This window comes from Pteronotus mesoamericanus, unplaced genomic scaffold, assembly GCF_021234165.1.
Source record: "Pteronotus mesoamericanus isolate MK-2021 breed Mesoamerican mustached bat unplaced genomic scaffold, CSHL_Meso_final contig_94, whole genome shotgun sequence".
Lineage (NCBI taxonomy): Eukaryota > Metazoa > Chordata > Mammalia > Chiroptera > Mormoopidae > Pteronotus > Pteronotus mesoamericanus.
In genome coordinates, this window is record NW_026555285.1 from 41,444,929 (window position 1) to 41,461,239 (window position 16,311).

At 36.6% G+C, this 16,311-nt stretch overlaps 1 protein-coding gene across 1 annotated transcript in view; it reads left to right on the forward strand.

The window, feature by feature from the left end:
* GPC5 (glypican 5) overlaps positions 1-16,311 on the forward strand; it is a 1,150,586-nt gene that overhangs the window by 22,182 nt on the left and 1,112,093 nt on the right. Inside the window, exon 2 of the mRNA XM_054586471.1 lies at positions 7,879-8,040. Coding sequence (XP_054442446.1) covers positions 7,879-8,040 — 162 coding nt within the window. The remainder of the gene's footprint in view (positions 1-7,878; positions 8,041-16,311) is intronic.

The window sequence follows — 16,311 nt, forward strand, 5'->3', positions numbered from 1 at the left end:
TATATATGTTCAAGTATGGAGAAAGGGAAGGAGACGAATACTGTGCTGAAGATCATTTTTTCCAGACACTGCTGGTTACATGCAACACACAGGGAACAAGGCAGTGGTGGTCCTTATTCTGATGGAACTTGCAGTCTTGGGGGAGAAACAAAAATTAAATAGAATCAATTAGGACACAATAGCAAATGTTCAGGAAACACCAGGATGCAGGGCAATATCAGGGACTATGAAGCGTCCCTTCTGTTCAGCTTTGGCAGAAGTTATAAAATAATGGACATTAAGACTATCAAATAGGTTTTAGTACAACAGCTTTCGATGAGTTGGACTGACCTCATGATTATTTCATATAATTAATAGGACTCCAATGCAATGTAATTGCTCATATAGTCACTATCTAGTTAGTCAAGAAAGCAATCCCGTGGTAGCGAAATGATTACAGATCTTTGAAAAGTACAGGCTTCTTGAATATGGCTACTTTGCCCAATACAGCTATTTCCTCCCTTCTTAACACTCTCTCAGGACACCCCTCTCTTTTCCTCTCATCTCCTCCCCCGACCCCAGGCCATTTTTATCCTTCTGCCTCACTGCTTCTTCGCAGGCTCTTTTGAGTGGATCCTCTGCTCTGATTCCTATTGCTCTACCTCTGTCCCGGTCAGTGGTTCTCACTCAGAGGTAGTTGTTCCCAAAAGGCACACTTGGCCACATCTGGGTGCATCTTGATTGTCGCATTTGGGGAGGGTGCTCCTGGCATCTGGTGGATAGAGTTCAGGAATGTTGCTAAACGTTCCTGCACAGGACAGCTCCCCGACAAAGAGAGAGTTATTTAGCCTCAAGCATCAGCGGTGCTGATGTTAACAAACCCTCTTCATTTTATAAGCTAAACTCTGCCCTTAGATACTTAGTATCATTTTGTATTTAAAACTCCCAAATTAATATCTTCAGTCTGGATATCTTTTCTAGATTTAAGTCTTGCATATTCAAATATTATTCTAACTCTTCAATTAGATTTCTAAGAGACATCTCATTTCCAAATCTGAATTGGATTTTTCCATAAATCGGCTGCTTTGTGTGTATTTTCCTTCTTCTGTTAATAGTACCACGTAGGCATCCAGCTTCTCAGAAAAGAAAAATCTAAGATTTTTAAAAAAAAATTTATGTATTTATTATTATTTTTTTTTTAGAGAGAGGAGAAGCGAAGCAAAAAGAGAGGGAGATGTAAGTAAAAAGCATCAATCAATTGCCTCTTGCATGTGCCCCAACCATTGGACCGAACCTACAACCCAGGCATGTGCCCTGACTGGAAATCAATGTGGTGACCCCTTGCTTTGATGATGCCCAACCAGCTGAGCCTCACCAGTCAGGGCTCTAAGAGTTATTTTTGATTCCTGTCTCTTTCCCACTTGCCAAATTCAAGCCAAGACATCTATTCCAAGTTTTCTACCTTCAATATATGCCTAATCTAACCACTTCTTATCTTTTATCCCAGTCCTCTCATTTGCAATACAGAAATACTGATTTTCAAAACAGCAATTTGAGTGAACTTTTAGAAAAGAAATCAAGAAGTTTCTTCCCTATTAGGACGTTTAACACTCATCTGGTAAACCTAAACTGTATCTTGATCTCGATGTCTTGGTACCAAGGGCCCCTTCCTATGTTAACTGTCAATAAAGCTGGTGTGTGTTACAAATGTAAAAATTCTGTAAGTTGACTAGGGGAAAGATAAATGTTTGGAACAAAAGGAAAATGTATGTTATCAACATGCAATCCTATTTTAAAAGTCTTTCTTTTAAACCCTTATTTGATTGATTGCAATTTATTGCAATTACTATAATTGAAGGCCAGATTGTCCCATGCTCATCCAGTAGAAACCTCTTGAAGTTGGCCTCTGGTAAGAACTAAATCACGTTCCCTACAAAATCCCTAAATTGAAACCCTACTTCCCCATTTGACTGTGTGGGGACGTAGGGCCTTTATGGAAGTAATTAAGGTGAAATGAGGTCATAAGGATGGGCTTTAATCCACTATGACAGGTGACTTTATCAGAAGAAAGACACCAGGGGTGCACTGCACACAGACAATGTCATGTGAGGACACACAGAAAAGGTGGCCACGTGCAAGTCAGGGGGAGTGGTCTCCAGAGAAACCAAACTTGCTAGCACCTGATCTCAGCCTTCAACCTCCAGAGCTGTGAGGAAATAAATGTCTGTTGTTTCAGCCTCTGGTTTGTGGTATTTTGTTACGGCGGCCCTGGCAGGCTATATTAGCTTCTGAGTCCTTTTGATATGATTCTTGGAGTTATTGGACAGTTTCTTTGCTATCTGGTATACAAGTTTTAGCTAGTGTGCCATCTTATGTATTTCCTTGCCCAGACCTAGAATGAGTTGTTTCTGCAAGAAGCACTGGTTTCTCCTTGAGAGAAATGGTAGTTCAAGACCGTGATCTGGGCATGAGGAATGCTCTCGGCTCCCTGGTTAGTCGTTGTCTCTTGACCTTTTCAGTGAAGCTAGGAAATACATATTTTTTGAAGGTGAATTCAAAATTTGATATTGATACTTCAAATTCCAAATCACAGGGTTTTGCTTAACCTTTTCTTTATGTCTGTATCTCCTTTTTTCCACACTTAAAATCCTGATTTTCAAGGATACAGTAGAGAATTAGAAAATAAAATAGAATACTGCATAATTAAGTATTTGTTGTAAATTTCATATTATTCTCACAACTATTTCAACTTACATGAAACATAGTTTTTAGCATGTGTCCTGTTTTCCTTTTCAGAGGCTTACATCATTAACTATATTTGTTGTCACTGCCTTTCAAATCCTTTCATTCTTTTTTGATTTTTCACCATTTCTTGCTTTCCATCTTCTATTTTTTTTAATGCATAACCTTTGTATGATCATCTCCTGTGTTTCTTCTCATTTAGTCTTCATTTCAAATTTTTTTTCTTTCATCTTTAATTATTTTTTGAGTTCCATATCTGAGATTTTCTAACTTCGATTTATGTTGTTCTTTCATGTTTTGTGTCATTATCTTTTAGCTTGTTTTGAAATAGTATGATTATATCTTTGATCTTTTTTGGGTGGGCATATCTTTCTGGCATGTCTTCTTTGTAGGGATATTTTGTTCCTCATTCTCTTTTTATCATAATCCACTGGTGTGAGATTAGACCTCTTATTTTGTTGTTTATTTTATGTGAGGTTAGCTTATTTTTTCTGAAAATTTAGATTGATACAGGCTTCAGATTAGCTTTTCTAACTTCATAGAGCTTTCTCTTCCATTGTTTTTGTGTAATATTTCAAAGTATGGCTGTTTGTTTTCTTAAATTTCCTGAATTTATTTCCCTTCCCATGTTTTTCTGGACCTTTTCTCTCTGTGTCCCTTAGATGCATCATCTGTTGAATTTTGATTCCGCTTCCAGAAGTTTCTTTTCTATGTGTAGTTCTCCCCCGGAAAGGAGCCTGCTGAATCTGTTTGGAAAATTTCCAGGGTTCTGGATTGCTCCTGCTCCTTCCTTCCTTCCTTCCTTCCTTCCTTCCTTCCTTCCTTCCTTCCTTCCTTCCTTCCTTCCTTCCTTCCTTCCTTCCTTCCCTCCCTCCTTCCGTCCCATCCTCCCTCCCTCCCATCAAAGGTCCTTTGCATACATTCACTCATCAAGAAGGCAAAACCTCCAGGTTTCATCTGCTATTCTCAAGTTAGCGCTCTGTGCTTTCCTGCCAATTCCTGTTGTCTGTTTTGGGGCTCTTCTGGCCTTGGGTTCTTCAGACTTTACCCAACTCCGTTATTTTCTCCCTTCTGCGCAGAGTCTGATACTGTGAAGACCTGTGTTTTTTTCCCCACCCTGTTTATACTTTGAAGGCTGTTGAGGTATTATGGCATCTAGGTTTGTTGTCTTTCTTGGATTTATTTTATAATTCTATGTGGTTCACATGGAGACTGAGATAGGGAAACTATGCTACTGCTACCATCTTTCCAAAATGCCCCCTGCCAATGTCCTTGTTTTAACATATTTAAAAACGGCACAAACAGGTAGATGGCCATACCAGTTTCTTATGCTGGATAACAGAAAGGAGGACATATTGATTTACCAGCGTTGCTGTTTCTTGGTGAGAAATTGAGAAAAGCTCCCACAATTCTGCCTGAGTTCCCCTTCAGCCAGAAACCTGCTGTTTTATTTTTAATTTCATTTATTTTCAGTGCTTTAACTCTTGTGGAGTTTGATTTTACTGTTCAGAAACATGGCCATTGCCTCTGAGCCTTGGTTGTGTACTCTTGCTGTTTCATAGCATCCTCGGTTGTGTCGTGTTCTTCGAAGTCAGGCTCTGAAACATTTTTAAAATGTCTTGTTATTGTGTAGTATCTGTTTGGATTCCATCTGGCTTTGCTTTCTTAGGATGCTTGTTCTGTTTGCAACAGGCGAAATGTAGCCTGGGCTTTTGGTTAGCAAGCGTCTTTTTAGATCCTTTGTGGTTATACTGTGAACCAAGTGTAAGACACGGTCCTTTCCCTGAGGATGTTTAGTTCACCTTGTCTGTCTTTCAGACAGATTCCAGAAGCAGGGAACTAGTTTCTTGTGGACTTTCCCCTCTACTGCAAACCAGACTAAGTTTCATAAGCATACCTCATAGTTGGTACTATTGGAAATGTCGTGCCTATTAAACATAACTAATCTTTGAATTATAGGCCTGATTTGTTTTGGAGTTTAGCTTTATGTTGTCATTACCAGTTTCCAAGGTTCTAAATGAAAATCTGGATTAATCGGTGCAGATTCTCATCAACTTGAAGCATGTGTTTGTTCTGAGTCATCTAAATTGCTATCCACACTTACTCAGAGCTGCTGAGATAGGATGGTGTCTCTCCCACACTGTGTGTAGGGTAGCAGCCAGGGTAATTTGTAGCATCTTTCTAAGTGTACTTCCACCATTTCAGTTTGTGCAAAAAAGGCAACTCTATAAGTTTGTATTTTAGCCTATTTTATTTATGAATAAAATTTCTTGGATGGTTCCTAACCTAAAATTTATTTTCTGGCAACTTACCAACAGATGACTTCTTTCAAAACAAGAATTGAAAATGGCCAGATATGTCCATAGACCAACCATTTTATAGATTTATGGCTCTTTCTTGCCTCTCAGTAGAGTGATGGTGAAGAAGGGCATTTGGGGATCCCCTCAAACACCAGGTCCCCCGTTCCACAGTGTGTAGGCGTGTGATACTCAGCGGTTCCCAGAGCTTCTCTATGTCTCTATTTCCTCATGTGGAAAATGTGGTAGTGATGGTCCCTAAATCAGAGTTTACATGAGGGTTAAGTGACATAATATATATACATAATAGTAGATCCTCAACTATTGCTTTAATCAAAGAAAATTGAGTGTTATGTATTAGGTTAACTGGGATATGATAATGAATAAAAATTTCTCCACTTGGAGCTTACAGCATAGGTGATGGAACTAATTGGTTAGCAATCACATGAAGGAGCATAATGTGGCAGCCCTGAGGAAGGCAGGGCAGGGCGATGAGGCAGCCCAAGGGCACATGCGCTGTCTGGGGGGTTAGGAGAAGTTCTCCTGGGAAGACTGAGTGTCAATATAAAGGAAAATAGATGAGAGTGAATGAGGGGAAGAAGGGTGTTTGTCACACATGTGTGTGAGCACATGTAGGATAAGAGTGTCCCAGGCAGATGGAACAGTGTGGAGAATGGCTGTGTGGCGAGACGGAACTTGGTGAATACGAGGAACCGAAAAAAGGCTGGTGTGTGATGGGAAGAGTGTAGTGGCCCATGTCGCTTCCCATGGGGCCGAGCGGGAGAGAAGGAAGGAGTGGTCACGACTTGGGGCTCATTATAGGTCACGATCAGGGATGTGGTCTAACAAGATGTTAAGTATTTGAATTCTGGAGAGATAGTGGCAGTGATCTATCATCATCATCACCATCCTGATTTTTATTCCCTAGCACCTTTTCCCATCCTAAATATGTTTATATACTTTAATATTTATTCATTGGTTCTTTCACCCAATTTCTATAGTTATTCTTCTCTTAACTCTAATTCCTCAATCTTTCCATTTAGGAGTAAAGTTGAAGAGATAACTTTGTTTCCTTTCAATCAACTTTACTGTTTGAAGCGGAATTTGCTTTTGTATAACCTTAGGCAAGATAAATGAAAAACAATTGCCAAAATGTTACCTACTGTGACACACATAAATATTTTATGAGTCTCAGCCTTTGTGAAATGCTCAGACGCTGTTGGTTGTTATTTATCTAACTTAAAGTCGAAATCGTTAAAAAAAAATTTGATGTTCCATGTTGGCAGGAAACTCAGAGTGATTTCAAATGCCTTGACCTTACTCAGAAAAAACTTTTGGAAATGCAAGTACTGAGGCCAACTCTGTGTGAAGTAGGGAGAGTTTAGAAGATGGCTATTATGTATATGTATTTATGTGTGTTCTGTGTGTACACATGCATATTTTATATTTGCTGATATAAAACTAGTCAATGAAGAGCTGATGTGGGAACAGTGAAACTCCCTAGAGATCAAGGGCTGCAACTCTTCTTCCAACCCTGACATAAGGGGATAACGATTATATTAGACCGTGTAAATACAATTGTCCTGAGCTTTACATAAAGCCTGGGTGGGCTTAGGGTGCCGTGGGACCCTCACCATGATGCCCCATCAGGATTATCCTTTGCATATGCCACTGCATGATCCATACCTTTTCCTCCATTCTCTAGTACACCTGCTATGTATAAAGGTGCTTGTCCTAGGTCCCTATCCAGGAGGAGAGGTGCTAATCATATTAGCAACATTTTTTTTTTAACCACAGCTATTACATATACATAAAAACTTTACTTTTCATGTCATATGCATTTTTTAAAAATATTATATTTATTTATTTTTAGAAAGAGGGAAAAGGAGATAGAAAGAGAGGGACAGAAACATCGATATATGCAGAGAAACAGTGATTGGTTTCTTCTCACATGCCCCCAGCTGGGGGCCCGGCTGGCAACCTAAGCATGTACCCTGACCGCAATTGAACCAGCAACGTTTTTGGTTTATGGGATTGTCCCTAACCCACTGAGCCACACTAAATATGTGTCTTCACAATTTTCTGAATATGGTTATAAAACTGAAGTGTTTTTAAAAAATGTATATTTATTGGGTTACATTGGTTAATAATGTTATATAGGTTTTGAGTGTACCATTCTATGACACACCATCTATACATTGCTTGTGTACCCACCACTCAAAGTCATAGGAATTGTCTCTAACAAGGTTGGTGATGAGTAGAATTTTGGGTGCCATTGTTGGCTCCTTGGGGGTCTTTATCGCCCATCATATCATGTTTGCTGATAATCACTTGTTCCACAAGAAATACAAACATAATGGTAAAAATGAGAAATCAGGTGAATTTTTCTTTTTACCTTTGATGTACAAAATTTAATTTTATTTCCTTGGGAAAAACAATTGTTTTGGCTCATTTACTTCTCTATGCCACATTTACAGTGAATAATTTTGGCTGAATTAGTAAAATAAGCAAAAATAACATTTTCTTGATTTAACTGTGTACTTACATAATATTTAACTAGTTTTCTATTATATAGTCTATTTGCTAATTCATAGTAATTAGTTAACTGAGTGGGCATACTTAATATTTGATCAAAAAGTTAATAAAATATTAGAGCAAAGAGTAAATGGTTGAGAATATATTGTGTCTTGGTTGGGTTAATGGACAATAGATAAATTTTTAAATTTATCTAGTAAATCAGTTCCTCACAGAGAACACAAACCCTTCATAGGCAGTGCTGATCATTAATGCCTGACATGCAATATGCAAAGTCTGTTAAATAAACAGGTAGTCATTCTGAAGACTGTTATGTGTATTCTAGGACCTGACCTTCAGGTGTGCACGTCCAGAAAACCTACTTGTTGCACCAGGAAGATGGAGGAGAGATATCAAATCGCAGCTCGCCAAGACATGCAGCAGGCGCTTCAAGCCTCTAGCTCGATGTTAAAGTTTCTAATCTCTCGAAATGCAGCTGCTCTTCAAGGTAAATTTATCTTGCGCTCTGAAACTAAGGACAAACCTTGTTATATAATTTGCCTGTTATTATATTGGTAAACTTAGCTGGGTTTTCTTCTTTGTCTTTGTATATGATTTTGGTATAAAATGAGGTTTTAGCTTTTTTGAACCTTCAGAAATTGTTTCTGAACTCACCCAGGGAGATAGGTGGATATCTATCTATCTATCTGTCTGGAGAGAGAGAGAGAGATTAGGGAAACAGTTTTATTAATGTGTTGGTCCTTGGAAATATATGCCGTTCAAAGGTTCTTTCAGGTCCCCCAATATTAGTTTTACTTCAAAATGAATAGACCTAATTATTAGATTTCATTAAAGTATTTTATAGTGTAAAATCTCTTTGTTTTAAGTGTGTAATTATAGATTTATTTTTAAAAATATGATTTGAAGAAATATTTGTCAAATTTTTCTCCCTGCAACCTCATGTGGTTTTCATAAGAACACTAGTATGATATATCAATGTGCAGACAAGTCTGATAAATACTAATATAGGAACTATTAATTACATGTTTAAGGATCAGCTAAGACCAGAACCCAACCTTAATTCAAACAATATGTTCAGATATAAAATTAATGGGTTATGAAATTACAAGGCATATTGCAAAATAGATTATCGTTTTCTTGTTTCAGTCATCTACTCTATAAAATTCCTTATTACTATAATAAAATAGCTTAATTTGATTTTCCTCTTATAATGTGTTAGCTATTCTGTAGGTTAGAATGAAAATATTTATATCATACTGCTTTTCAAATAAATTTATTGCTTTTGTTCAATACAGAACACAACTTCTGTTAGTATTCCTTTTTAATAAGTGTATTAATATTAATCTAAATAATTTGTGCTTTGTTTATATACTGAACTAAATAAAAAATGCTGATTAATTTTTAAAACTATACTTGTTAAATAAGATGAATACAATAAATCAGGATGAAATTTGAAGTAAAATGTAGTTCATGATGAATTGTGGGTTTTTTTGTAGAAATTGTGAAATACCAGATTTTAAGGTGTTATTAATTTAGTGGTTCTTTTAGGTATGTTAGAAAACAACCTTATTCCTGTAATGAGATTTAATCACATACAATTGTTGGAGGAGAACATATTGATATGCCTTTTAAGCGAAGACTTGTGATTTGTACTGGCTGAATTAGAAGGCTTTTACCAACCCACAGGCAACTATGTAATGATTTTTTTTCTCATGAAAATGATAGCATGTACAATATGGAAATACATGTTAGAGATAAGTAGACCAGGGAAAAGAGTTGTAGATGGGAATTGTGGATCATATACTTGAAAAGGTGAGTTAGAGTCATGTGGAAGAAGACTGAAAACATCAACTTAATTTAGTTCTGTGACAAATGCTGGTGCTACTTTGGTAGGGATTGCACTGAACCTGTAGAGTGCTTTGAGTAATACGGGCATTTTAATGATGTTAATGCTTCCTGTCCCTGAGAATGGTATATCCTTCCCTTTATTTGTGTTTTTAATTTCTTTCTTCAATGTCTTACAGTTTTCCAAGAACAGATCTTTTGTCTCATTGGTTAAAATTATTTCTAGGTATTTTAATCTTTCTGATACAATTATAATGAGACTGTTTTCTTAATTTCTCTTTCAAATAAAAATGCAACTTATTTCTGAGTATTTTGTATCTTCTACTTTTCTGAATCCATTTATCAAATTGAATAGTTTTTTCGTGGAATCTTTATGATTATCTCTATACAGCATTATGTCACCTGCAAATAATGACAGCTGTACTACTTCCTTTCCAATTTGGATGCCTTTTATTTCCTTTCTGATTGTTGTGGCTAGAACTTCTAAATCTTTGTTGAATGAAAGTGGTGAAAGTGGACATCCTTGTCTTGTTCGTGATCTTAAAGAAAAAGCTTTTAGCTTTTCGCCATTGAGTGTGATGCTGGCTGTAGGTTTGTCATAGGTGGTCTTTATTATGTTGAGGATGTTTCCAATCTATCCATTTTGCTGAGAGTTTTTATCATAGATAGTGTTGGATTTTGTCAAATGCTTTTTCTGTATCCAGTGAGAGATTATTTGATTTTTACCCTTCATTTTATTTATGTGTTATACCATACTAATTGATTTGCAGACATTGGTGAGGATATGGAGAAAAGGGAGCCCTCATGCACTGTTGGTAGATTTGTAAATTGGTACAGCCACTATGGAAAATAGTATAGAGGTTCCTCAACAAATTAAAAATAGAGCTGCCATATGACTCAGCAATTCCACTTCTGGGTAGTTATCCAAAGAAATCCTAAACACGAATTCAGAAAGATATACGCACCCCTATGTTCATTGCAGTGTTATTTACAATAGTCAAGATATGGAAGCAGCCTAAGTGCCCATCAATAGATGACTGGATAAAGAAGAGGAATATTAGCTATAAAATAGAATGAAATCTTACTATTTGTGATGACATAGATTGACTTAGGGAGTATTACACTAAGTGAAATAAGTCAGAGAAAGACAAATAACATATGATGTGACTTCTATGTGGAATCTGAAAAACAAAATAAATGACCAAAATGGACATAAGCTCATAGATACAGAGAACAAATTGATGATCGCCAGATGGTACGGGGGCGTTGGGTGATGTGTGAAAAAGGTGAAAGGGATCAAGAAGTACAAACTACCAGTTATAAAAATAGTCATGGGATATAAAGTACAGCCTAGGGAAGAGAGTCAGTAATGTTATGACTGTGTATAGTGTCCAATGGGTACTAGGCTTATCAGTTAATCACTTTGTAAGTTATTAACCATTCAATCACTATGTTGTGCACCTGAAATTAATATATATTGAATGCCAGCTGTAATTGAAAAGTAAATTTAAAGGAATTAAAAATCATCAACTTGGATTTGGGAGACTTTAAAGATCATTAAATGGGAAAGCTTCATCATGATTTCTTCTCTTTTAATATGAAAACCAAATCCCTCCAAGTAAGAATATATGACTCAATAGGGTCATGACAAAGCAAACTAATTTTTTTGGATAACAGTGTTAACTATGCAACTGAAAGAAAGTGCCAGCAGTTTCTAACACATAGGCATTCACTGAATGTTAATTGAACATTTCTTCTGTCTTAAAAGATACTGTAACAGATTTTTCACATATTCTTGGGTAAATTAAGATAGAGCAAATTAAGCTCAAAAGACTGGGAAAAAACACAAACCCTGAATTATTATTATTATTTAATTATTATTTATTATTTAAGATGTGATTAGGCTGATGAAAAATTTTTGTGATATTGTAAGTTTGGTGATAACTACCTAAGTACTAGAAATATATGGGTTTGTGTTTGTGTACCAGAATACCAGGTAATTTTATGTAAATTTCATTTTTTCTGTTTAATAAATTGTATGTGCTATATTTAGCAGTTGAAATCTTGATATTTATTTAAATATTAATAAAAATGAAAATGGTAGGGGCTTTCTTAAATATGATTTGTTATAATCAATTATTGTTTTGCCCTTTTGTGGACTGCTGAGTTTTATTCAAGAATGATGAGATGGCAAGACACATTTAGAAGAAATTTGCCCAAAGCCTATCTTTGCTGGAACAAATTTTTTTATAAGAAGAATGTCTGTTTTTAATTTAATGAATAGAACAAGAAACTTTAGTCTCATTTCCAGGAAACCAAGTCTAAATATATATGCTAAAAGCAGTTTTAGAAATCACATTTACTGTATGATAACTGAGCAGGGGCCATTTTATCAATAAGTAAAATGTCCTCCATCTAGTTTTTGTGCAGTCAGAATATCTGAAAACAATTAAAAGTCTTTATTTTTCTAAGAAGAAAGAAGCCAAACACATTTTATTGGGAAACAAGTCTGATTGAGAGAAATGTAATGGGGAAATCAATTCACTTCTCAAATGATGTAAGTGTATTTGCTGCATTGGATCTTTTGACTTTGAAAGATTTCCTTATGCCTTCTACTTCTGCAATATTAATTTGTTTTATTGTTGTTTAAGTTGTATTCTGGGTTCTGAAAGACTTTGGACTAGGATACAGTAAGGACTCTTCTCTCATGGGTCTTTGGATGCCTGTGAAAACATGTTTGTGAAGTAACTCTTTAGATTTTGCTGATGGGGATAATCACTTGGTCTATGGACTTAGTGGGCCCCATATTTTTATAAGATGAAGGGACTTTTCAGGGGAGAGAGGCAACAGTGCTGGCAACTGGAGCTGGAAGACACAAGGTTATCCAAAGTACAGTCCACATTCAGCTCTGGGATTCAGCATGGGGGTTGGAATCAGCCTGCTGGGACAACTGTTCATCTGTCATGAGTGTATATTCATGATATAGTTTTTCTTATAAGTCGTCCAGGGAACTGCTTGGCTAGGTTCTTACTGAGCAACCTGGTACCAAGGAATCGGCAAGAGTCACACACAGGAACTATGCTATTCACTCAGCTTTTATTGAATGCAGTTCCACTCAAAGTAGAACATCAACATATATTAATATCCTACTCACACTCTGAGAATCTAGGAGAAATATAAAGGGCACACACAGAATAATCAATGGAGGATAATGAACCTGGGTCCCAGGGTCTCGACCTGCAGGTCCAGCAGACAGCATGGTGGGCAAGGGAGTCGTTAGCATCTTGCAAGGAAGGGTCTGCAGAGCCAGGCGGGCAGCAGGGCAGACAAAGTCCCCAATCTAGCAGGGCAGAGCCTCCGCGGCCGATGCCAAGGGAGATCAGTGTGGCGTGGAGCAGCGCTCTGGTGTGTGGAGCTTGGCTGTCTCAGCAGTGGTCTGGGGCCTGCCCCAGTTATACCTTGGAATTGGGGTACTCCACCCTTCAGAGCCTCTTGGTAAGTGTCTTGGCACCCCTGATGGAAAGTGAGGAATTTTGGTTGGAGCCCATCTGTGGGTGGTCCTGCTTTGCAGACATGGCTGTTCTGATCATATGTGCATATATCTTAGATGTGTCTCCCTGCCAGATGTGTCCCGTGTGACTTACATAGTTTTCCTCTTGAACCAAAGTGTCAGGGCTGACTGGAAGCCATCTTGATTGACATGAGTGACTCCATTTTTAAAAAATATATTTTATGCTATCTTGACTGGACCAATGCTATTTTATTGGTCTTGTTCTTCATACCATCTTTTTCTTTTAAGGAATTTATTGGTGTTTTTAAGTCATATTTCCTTAAAATAAACAGAACAACAGAACAGAAACCTATTTTGGAAGGGCCCATAATTATGACCTGGGACTTCAATATATCCTAAGTGTAGTCACTCACACAGCATGGAGTGTTTTATAAGATAAAAGGCACACGCTGATATCCCTGTGTCTGTTGCTGTGCATGAGTAAGTGCTGTTTGCAGAGAGACGCTGGCTTTGTCACAGTACAGATGACAACTGTTGTTCATTTTCAGGGGCTTAATGTTCATGATTAAAGCAGAGCAGCCTGAGATAATGTGAAAGAATTTGTTTCCCTTCATCTGTTTTACTATGAATGAGGGTTGCCAGCTTTAAAAATATTTTGAAAATATTCTTTATAAATATCTTATGTCTAGACTACAGTATCGTGTGACTCATGAAGAAATAATGGAGGTTGACAGAGAATGTATAACCTACTGTAAAAAAGCAACTCTTATCCAGCTTTCAGATTTTGTCAGTTTTTAAATATCTCCACTCAAATAAGACAATACATTAGTTTTTAAAATTTAACACCACACAAAATTTTTAGCATCACTTTCGAAAATAAAATGAAGGAACATATGGGAGAACGCTGCTGGAGGCTTGTGTGTGTATTTTAACTGGGAAGATAAGGTTAAGAAATTGTATGTTTCTTTTGAGATATACCTTTCCCTATTTCTTTCATCTTCAAATAGCACACATATTTCTAAAGTATATGGTGGATACTAAGACTTTATTCTGGAAGTCAAGTTTTCTACATTTTTACAAAAGGCAGCATGAGAAATGATACTTAGCACAGGAAGGATTTAATGTTTTTATTTATGATTTTATACTCTTGGCTAATTAAATTTTCATTTTTTGGTTGTATGGATTTGAAAGATTAACAAGCTTGTCCTCTTGGGTTGAAATGCTAGACTTAGGAATTTAAAAAATGCATTCCTATTTTAATGAAATATAGGAATATGTTCAAAATTAAATATCTTTTACAAACAGATAGATGAAGAATGAAAATATAGTAAATGGATTATCCTCCTTTACACTAATGGATACTAGCTACTGTAAAGTATATAGCTAGTGTACAGCTACCGTGAAACTGGTTTGAAATGTGTGTGTGTATGTACACAAAGTCAAAGACACAAGGGTGTAGTGAATATTTGACTATATTAATGTATAGGAGAGTAAATAGATTCATATAAATGGTATATTAAGCATGGGATACATGAATCTTTGTTCACAGAGGTGGATAATTAAAATTATTCATTCAAAGAGCATTATGTGGAAGGATAAAAGAATAATGCTATTTCTAACGCTGAGAATTATCTGACCTAAAGTTCAACGGTAAGAGAACAGGTAGCCTTATGCCGGCTATGGTGAGACTTGTTTGTTTTCCTTTCTCTCTAGCACCTGGAGCAGATACTCAGTAAATGTAATTAAATGAACTGCATGAGTAAATGAAGGACTGAGTGGTACTTAGCAGGAGGATGGTTCTGAAATAAAATGACAAATTTCCTCTCTCCCTGCCTGCATCTTTTTTCTTTTCTTTATTTCCCCATTGGTGCAGTGCATATATTTGTGAAACACCTACTATGTGCCAGCACTGTCAGGTGCTTGGACTGTAGAGTGTCCCAATGATAATCTGTTTTATTTTTATTGACTCCTTCAGACTTCTAGTATGCTGACATCTGTTTATTGATTTTATGAACTAGAAAGGGGCACACGATAGTGTTTCTGCCAGTGGTATTCCAAATGTGATGACTGTTCTTTCTCCCTCAGTTATAGGCCTGGTTTACTGCGCTATCTCCTACCACAGCTATGCAATCGGTCTTTATCCAACTGTTCTTTATCTCTGAAATGTTAAAAATTGTTTCTTTTGCGTCTGTGTCAGCAGTCTGCTATTAATTATGAAAATGGGTAACTTCGTTATAGTCTAGATAAAAGTTGCAGGGGCTTAAATTACTTTTCAGCCAGAAATAAAGCTTGCTTTGCATGAAGCATTACCTAGAGTGGAAAATACTATGTATAGACTGAACATTGGGTTTACTTTGCAAAATTTCTTTTGTGAACTTTAAGAAGTACACTTTTCGTTGTTCTAATTCTGACTGATGATAGCTTATGATAATATCACATATTGTCATGGCACTATCACCTAGAAAACATAGTAACCCATTCATAATAGGTTAAACATTTTTTTCTTGATTTTATATTAAACACATTTTCAGTTCAATTTTTTCACTGTGAGCACGTCACATTCATTGACTAGAAGAGTTGACATTTAATCAGATTATAATTTTATCTTTATAGTAGTTTAATCTTATTTTTGCAAAAATAATCAAATGGGATGATTCTTTTTTTTTAAAGTATATTTTATTGTTGTCCCAGTTCTTCCCCCTTGGACCCCACCGCCTGGTACCCACCTTCCCTCTAGCAATCCCCCCACCCCCTTAGTTCATGTCCATGGGCTGTGCATATAAGTTCTTTGTCTTCTCCATGTCCTATACAGTTCTTAGCATTCCCCTGTCTATTTTGTATGTACCAGTTAGGCTTCTACACCCCTGTATCTTTCCCCTGAGTCTCTTCCTATGCTTTGAGTAAAGGACAAGACATGTGGGAGTTTAAAACTAGCTGTGTTTTTGAGGTTTGTCTCTTCCTTTATCTATCTCTTATTCATCCATGTAAATTGATTTATACATTTTTTATAGATACGTGGCATTTGTTCATTCTCCTTTGGATAAATTCCCAGCTTATTTTAGCTCTTAAAATGCTGCAGTGAACATTCTTGTTCATGTCTCCATGAGCACACTTGTCTAGGATTTATACATAGAAGTGAAATAGTAGCTTATAGGCTATGAATAGTGTCAACTTCACTAGGTATTGCTGAATCGCTCTTCTAAGAAGCTGAACCAGTTTAAACTCCCACAAACAGCTGGTAAGTTGGTATGCTTTGTCATTGTTCCACACGCTGCCCAACTATCAGTGTTGTCAGAATTTTAAAACATTTGCTGAACTGATATGAAATGTATCTTGTTTTCAAAATATGTGGTTCCCTGTTATTAAGGAATCTGAATATTTTTTCACAAACTGTTCTTCATT